Below are 8,146 nucleotides of genomic sequence, written 5' to 3'. Positions count from 1 at the left end.
AGACCTTATTGAAAATAAAGTAAATTTATCCTGATACCTAAGCGGAGACTTTTCATAGATGTGGTTATTTGCTAATTTATCCTGATACCTAAGCGGAGACTTTTCATAGATGTGGTTATTTGCTAATTCCTTTAAATTACTGTTATTACCATATATGCTTTTATAGAAAAATAAGAGTAAGAAAATACAATTGTAAATATTTTCATACTGCTTTCTTTCTTTCGTTTTAATAATTTCATTGGGAGCTCTTACAGTTTATATCACAATACATCCATTGTGTCAAGCACATTTGTACATATGTTGCCATCATTATTTTCAAAACATTTTCTTTCTACCTGAACCCTTGGTATCAGCTCATTTCCCCCTTCCCCCACTCTCTCTCCCTCATGACCCTTGTTATTATTTTTTTCATGTCTTACACTGACTGCTTCAACCACATTTCTGTTGTTCATCCCCGTGGGAGGGAGTTATATGTAGATTATTGTGATCAGTTCCCCGTTTTTCTCCCACCCTCCCCTTACCTTCCTTGTATCGCTACTCTCATAATTGTTCTTGCAGGGTTTATCTGTCCTGGTTTCCCTGTGTTGCGAGCTCTTATCTGTACCAGTGTATGTCCTCTCAGGGGGAGGAAGCATTAAAGAACTAGAGGAAAGTTGTATGTTTCATCAGTTCTATACTGCACCCTGACTGACTTATTTCTTCCTTGTGATCCTTCTGTAAGGGGATGTCCAATTGTCTGCAAATGGGCTTTTGGGTCTCCACTCTGCCCTCCCCCTCATTCACATAGTTATAATTTTTTGTTCTGGGTCTTTGATACCTGACACCTGATCCCATCAACAACTTATGATCACACAGGCCAGTGTGCTTCTTCCATGTGGTCTTGTTGCTTCTCAGCTAGATGTCTGCTTGATTATCTTCAAGCTGTTAAGACCCCCGATGCTATATCTTTTGATAATCAGGCACCATCAGTCTTCTTCATCCCATTTGCTTATGCACCCATTTTGTCTTCAGAGATCGTGTCCAGATGGTGAGCATCACAGAATGGCAGGTTATTAGAACAAAATGTTCTTGTGTTGAGAGAGTACTTGAGTAGATACCCAATGTCTGTCAGCTACCTTAATACTTAACATATAAATATATGTAGATAGATCTATTTCCCTATCATAATATATAAATATATTTACATATGTACATTCCTTATTAGACCTCTATAAATGTCTTTTGCCTCCTAGTTCTTCCTCTATTTCCTTTTACTTTCCTCTTCTGATATCAGGAAAGTTATGACATAAGAAAAAAGGCATGGATTGGTTTGAGTATGATTAGAAATAAGCTTTGCCTAACTATACATTTGTTATCATGCTTAGATTTTTTATTTTATAAAGTCTTTTTCTTAAAAATATAAAGTTTCTGAATTCTTCATGCAGGACCAAAAAAAAAAAAAGATTTTAAAATTCATAAACTACTTCTAAAATGTCAGTTTTAAATGATATTTATTCTCTTTAAATGATATCTATTCTCTTGATACTTACAATAAGTTATTCTCTTTTTAATTTGCCTTTAAGTTGTCGTGGCATAATTCTACATAGTAATTGTATAATTCTAGATAGTAATGGTATAATTGCATAGTGTAATCAAGAATTTTCAGATTGTAATTATAAAAATGGCAGCACATATATTTTACCATTAGTTCTGTTTGCTATGAAATGTATCCTTTCCTCTCTATATGACAGGGCTTTTAAAATATGTGAAAATCCATTATTTTTTAATTCATTATTTTTATTTTTCCATGACATTTTTGAAGTTCATTTGTATTCTTGTAATTTCGTACATATTTTTTCGGTGACAATGTGTACAAATTATGCATTTGACTCCTGCTAGATGCTCAGTTAACAGCAGTGTCCTCAGCGTTCTTCCTTTTCCTTATTGGAAAATTTAGCTTTCCTTAATACTCCTTTTATTTGTAAATACAGCATTCAGGCAACATATTGACCAAGTAAATAACTGTGCAAAGTGGATAAATTTATATTGCTGAAATAATAATGAAAATGTTTCATTTGTAATGCTTCTGTGAAACTACAAGTTCCATTCTTTAACCATATAAATACTCCTATGTTCATGTAGTAATTTGATTCTTGGATCCTTTCTAAACTTCTTATCCATTCTCTTTAATTACTTCTATCACAGTACCCACTGATGCAATAGCTGCAGTAATCAGTATGCTAACCCAAGGAATGTTTAGAACATAAGACTGCTCAGGGTTGGCTAATACATACAGGGGGGAAAAAAGTTCCTTGGTCACAATTGCATCTTATAAGACATCGTATATCTTCTGAATTCATAGACCCAAACTCAATCTACCCATTTTCAGGGAATTAGTACACAAGAAATTTGAGTTATTTCGTAAGATGCCTGTTTTGAATGATGGAAATGATTTAAGGAGGGAAATATTGTGCCCCAGCGGATGATGATTTTATTACTCTGAACACTTGGGAATAGTAGAGAGGTTTTTTTATATTAGTAAATTGCTTTCAAGTTGAATAATCAACTTTGCATAGCAGCTACTATATTCTAAATTTTTGCAATCATTATAACAACTCTAAGAGATAGTCTTCTCCCCTTCCACTTTCACTTAAGAAAGTAGACATATGGGAGTGTTAAATCACAAGTACAATGTCACTCAACTCAGAAATGTCTTTTCAATGATTCAAACAAAAGCTTCTATACCCCAATATCTTTAACCTTGGTAATTTTACGTTGTTATTTTCTCTCTCTCTTTCTCTTTCTTATTTTTTAATTGTTATTTTTTTTATAGTAACAAGGAATTGTTAGTTAATGTAATCAAGCATTATATTGTTGAACATTTTGAAATTTAATTCATATATAATCCTAGAACTGAAAAAAGCAACTGTAAATTTTGTTGCACATACTTATGATCACGTATCTTACAAGTAAATCCTGTAATTAACTATAAACATTGCAAAGTAAGTAGAGTTTGTAGAAATCGCCAGACTGCTGATGCCCTGCAATTACTCAATGGAGCACTGTTACACATGGGTCACTTGTATATAATGTACCTGGAGTTATATAAACTCCAGATTATAATTATAAACAGCTAAACAATGTTTAACTGTAAACTGATGGCTGCATTATATAATCTATACATGTAATACATGTAGCCTGTGAAATATGTAACATAATTATTCCTTGTTATGTACCTAGTTTTATTCTCAGGGTCTGGCTATTATGAAAGGTATCATAGTGAATATGTTTGTATGCCTATTGTCTGCATTTTAAACCTTTTTTTTGCTATCTTTTGATGTAAGAGACATTGAGAAGGAGGAGGATGGTTTTCAAATTTTCCACCTCATCAGATGCTGTGCATTCTTTGGGACAAATGGTGGAGAGCTCGCTGATAGTCCTGGCTTTCGCCAGGCACCCTATGTCCTTTAATATGAGGGGTGGAGGGAGGGAGGGAAAAATAGACACTGTGTGTCACATCTACCTCCCTGTCTTGTTAATCATGTTTTCCTTGACTAGTGTCACATAAAGAGGGCCTGCTAGCTCTGTGGGTTAAGCATTGGGTTGCTACCTGCAAGGTCAGCAATTGAAACCTACTGTGTGCTCCCAAAAGGATTTATAGTCTCAGAATTACTAATCCTTTACCATCACAACAGCTCTTTCCTGGGTGTGCTAGTTATCTAGTGCTCTGACAATAAAAATGCCAAATTCACTGCTGTCAATGCGGACTCTTAGTGAGGATTTGTGGGTTTCTGAGACTGTAGCTGTTTACTGAAGTAGAAAGCCTAGTCTTTCTCCGCAGAGCTGCTGGTGGATTGAGCTGCCTACAATGCATAAACCAATCACAGCCCATTGCATCACCAGGACACCACCAGAGCTTTCCCTGTCAGCTCTGGGGGAAAGTCCTTATCAATCTTCCTGGGGTGGAGGACTTTCTGGACACTGGTAGCCTAGGTCTAAATAAGGAAGTGTTTCCCAGATGCATCTTCTTTCTTGGTAGAACTGAGGTCTCCTTGATTTCTGCTCATTTGTTTAATCTACATCTTATCTCAAAAGAAATGGACTTAAGATACAACCTAAATTTATATATCATTGTCTGCCTCATTAACATAACTACCTCTAATTTATCTCATCAAGAGCATAGACATTAGAATTTACAACACATATGATAATGAAACCAGATGAGCAATGAAAGAATAATTACAAAATACTGAAAATTTGACAGTTATAACCTAGCCAAGCTGACATACGTATTTTGGGGAAGCCCAATTTAATCTATGATATCCCACCCTTGGCATCCTCCAAAATTCTTGTCCTTTCCACATGCAACTCATTTTCATCCTATCCTATCACATCAGAAATCTTAAATCATTTTTATGTCCAAATTCCATATCTTTGGGTAAGATTCCTTTTTATCTGTGAAATATAGGATATAAGTCATCTTTTATCCTGCTAACATAGTCCAAAGAATAATGATGGAACAGGCTTAAGATAGACATTTTCATGAAAAATGAGAGCAATCACAGGGAAATGAAGGAATAATGAAGGATCACCAAGCAAGTAAAAACCCTGGAAGAATAATTCACATCAGCTTCCAAGGGTCTGCTCTTCGAGACCACGGCAAGGGTCCTACCCTACATCATGTTCTTTGGATTCTAGCTGGAGGCCACTTAGCTCTGCGCTTTGGCTTCACCTTTAAGAGCCACTGGGACATTGATTTTGCTCCCCGGTAGTGAGGAGTCCCATACTCTTAGTCCAACCCTACTTTCTCAGTGCTCACCAACCTTATCCGTGTACCCTTTGCTCCTAGCATTCCTGCCATCTCCAGCTTTGACAGTGGCTTTTCCCCATCTCCCCAGGACTCATGAAGTGTACTTCCACCCCCCCAGCACTAAATTAGTGACACTCTGACTCAGCAACATGGCCCCACTCACTTAAACCCTGGAGTCCCTGACTCTATCATTTGAGTCATGAGTAGAGGTCAAGGCCATACTCATTGTGACTGAGCCGACTCCACTTCCCATTCCCTTGGCTCTTCAGCTCTTCTGCCTCCCAGGTCCATGGCATCTTGCCTGCTGGAGTGAGTGTCACAAAGTTCGCTGCCTTTACTAGCAATTGCCTTGAGGTCCTGGAAGCATTCAGCTAGCTTGCTCTGTGAGTTCCTTCCTCTGTCATTTCCTGCTGCTCTCCTGGCTCTGCTGCTCCTGTTACTCTCCTGCTGCTTTTCTCTGTCTGTGCCTTCTCTGATGTTACAATTCTCCTCTCTTCCTTCCGAGCCTTCTTCAGGATTGCCTGGGATGTCTGGATTCCACCTAAATCTTCTTAGAGCAATTTTAAGTTTTTATTATTAAACAACCCAAATTCTGCCATCTTCTATTTAGTACCCATTTCCCCAACTGCTTCTGCATATTCACTCTCTATTAGAGCAACATGCCATGCTGCTGGCACTCACTTCTTCCTGAATCATCCAGTTCTCTCCTCTAGAGTTGTTTTAGGGTCAACTTGTACCTTTGTTTTAAGAGTGGTATAGCCTTAACTCCACCCACTTCTTAGTTTTGGAAAAATGCTGATGTGTGTATCCTTTTGTTTTGCAGTTCATTAGTTTCAAACATAGGTAGTTATTCTAAAAAGAGACTAATCTCTGATCATTTAAAAAGCAATATTTTTGCCAACTTCTAGAAAGTCTTTGAAGATTTAAATATTGTCATTTATATTTACTGTTTTAAATTTCTAGTTGTATAATCTAAATTAGACATTCTATGTTATCCTCTACCCAACTTTATGCATAAAAATTCTGTTTATATTTTATTGCTTTAAATACTTTAGTCAATATAGAAAACTGCTTTATTTATAAAATGAATACTATCTAGGAATCAGCTCAATATTTTCAACATGTATTCAAGAAGTTCTTAACTGAAGTGGAAGGAAATGGGGAGTTATGTGCCTGCTGGGCTAGAAAGCACCTGTGTCAAGTTAAGGAGTGAACCACTAGCCCCTGTGTAATTTGATTGGTCCTATTTTTTCCTTTTCTTTTTATTTTATATTTTTACTAAATTATGGAAAATATCTGTATACTGTTACTTCTAGTTTCTCTTTCATCCCTTTCCCATCCCTCCATCAAGTTGTCCTGTCAGGTTTCCAAGGCTGCAAGATCACCAGGGCTTTTCTCTTGCAGAATGATTGGTAAATTCATCCACCTTTTGGTTAGCTGCCCAGAGTTGCAGTACTGTGCACTTGGGCTCCTTTTAAGACATTAACAAAGAGTTAAATAGCTAAACAAAATGCTTCATCCCCCCAGAGACTTGACTTGTCAGAAATCTTCAAATAATAAATACATAGTCTCTTCAAGATACAAAATGTTTTTAACTCTGCTGTCAAATTGATTCCAATTCAGTGTAACCCCAGAGGACAGAATATAATTGTCAAGGTTGTGTATATTTATAGAAGCAGAGTGCCACATATTTATCTTCTGGGTTGGCTAGTGGGTTTGAAACAACAATTTTTCAGTTAGTAGGTGAGAGCTTTAAGAACTGCACCAAGAGGGCTCCTAAAAACACTTTCAAATTTTAGTATTTTCAGGTTGGTAGGTAGCAAAAATTGGTGCCTGACCCAAGAAAAGATATTTCCAATCACTTCAGTTGCATGTGAACACTGGACAATGAATACTGAAGGAAAACAATGCCTTAAAATTATGTGTTTTGAAAATATCAATTATTTCATGCAATCCCAGATTATTTAACAAATTTACCTGGAAAAAGTATTACAAGATGATCCTTGGACACAAGGATATTGAGAATTTAGCCAATGTTCTTTAGACATTGTATTGGGATGTGTCAACTCTTGGAAGAGGACATCTTGCTCGGTAATGCAGAGGTTCAGGAACAAAGGGGAAGCTGTGTGGGAAGATGGATTCAGAGGAGCAGCCATAAAAGTGGGCTCCAGCAACTACAGCAGCAATGGTGATCAGGAGGATGGCATAGGCCTGAGCAACATTTTGTTCTGTTACACATAGAGTTGCTATGGTGCATGGCCCACTCCCAATGCACCTAACAACAACAATCTTGAGGAAGATTAATTTATTTTGACAGAAATCAGTTATGTAATTTACCTAACTCTTTTGTGAAGGCTGTAGAAGTAGTTATCTGGTGAGTAAGGATGAGTTCAAGTTTAACTTGTCCACATTAAAGTGTATCTTTCATATGCTGTAAGTACTCCAATTGAGCAGCAAGGAAAGAGTAGGTTTAAACAGTTTTTTTGTTGTTATGTCTCATAAGTAGTCAGTCTGTGACATTACTAAATTATAAAATAAGGTAGAATTAAAACAGTTCTATAAATTTGTTTCAACTATCTGCCTTTGGAGAAGTCACAGGCATAGTATATTCTTGTATTTATATGCAAAGGAAATATAATTTGCTCTTTTACTAATAGATATTTCTTCTCTTTTTCTTCTTTTTCACAGACCACCACTTTGCATGTATAATATTGTACTTAAGGAAAGTGAGGAAGTATTAATCAATCCAAGTGTTTGCATATAAAAGGAAACATAATTAAAATGTTTTTCTCATAAAATGTAATAACTGGATTTGCTTGAAAATGAAATAATTTGTAAAAAGAAAAATGCATTAATTCTTTTCTTTCAGAATAAATAATTCATTCTGGGATGTAGATGTTTTATTTCTTGAGTACACTTTTAGCATATAAAAAATAAAATGTTTAATGGAAAGTGTTCTGATTATGCTCGAAAAGTTGCTTCAATGTTGACCAGAGTTTCCTTTCTTTTTTATTCATATGCTTATCATTTGGAGAAATTACCTGGACAAAAATCAGTTGCCCTCTATAAAACTTCCATTTAAATATCCACTTGGCATTTTTCTGAGTGCTTTATAAATAAACATTTTGTTTCTATGAAGCATGATAAATAACCTAAGGATATGTGATGCTTAGAGTCTAATTCTGGCTCCACAACTTACTAACAATGTGGTGTTGAATAAACTGATTTACTTTACCCCCTCCATGGTACTTTCAATATTCTGCACCAGCACCATAATACAAATGCATTGGTTCTTTTTTGGTCTTCTTTATTCAATGTCAAACGTTCACATGTATATGAGGAGTGTTGACTCTCATT

At 36.0% G+C, this 8,146-nt stretch overlaps 1 protein-coding gene across 1 annotated transcript in view; it reads left to right on the top strand.

Annotated features, from left to right (window-relative positions):
- Positions 1 to 7,624, top strand: part of LIPI (lipase I) — a 52,365-nt gene extending 44,741 nt beyond the window's left edge. The window contains exon 10 of the mRNA XM_045284841.1: positions 7,478 to 7,624. Coding sequence (XP_045140776.1) covers positions 7,478 to 7,553 — 76 coding nt within the window. The 3' untranslated portion in view covers positions 7,554 to 7,624. The remainder of the gene's footprint in view (positions 1 to 7,477) is intronic.
- Positions 7,625 to 8,146: the final 522 nt, after the last annotated feature.

This window comes from Echinops telfairi, unplaced genomic scaffold, assembly GCF_000313985.2.
Source record: "Echinops telfairi isolate 266 unplaced genomic scaffold, ASM31398v2 ScPeMD7_7469;HRSCAF=8507_0, whole genome shotgun sequence".
NCBI lineage: Eukaryota > Metazoa > Chordata > Mammalia > Afrosoricida > Tenrecidae > Echinops > Echinops telfairi.
Note: the sequence above shows the minus strand (reverse complement) of the source record. Positions and strands in the feature narration are given on the sequence as shown.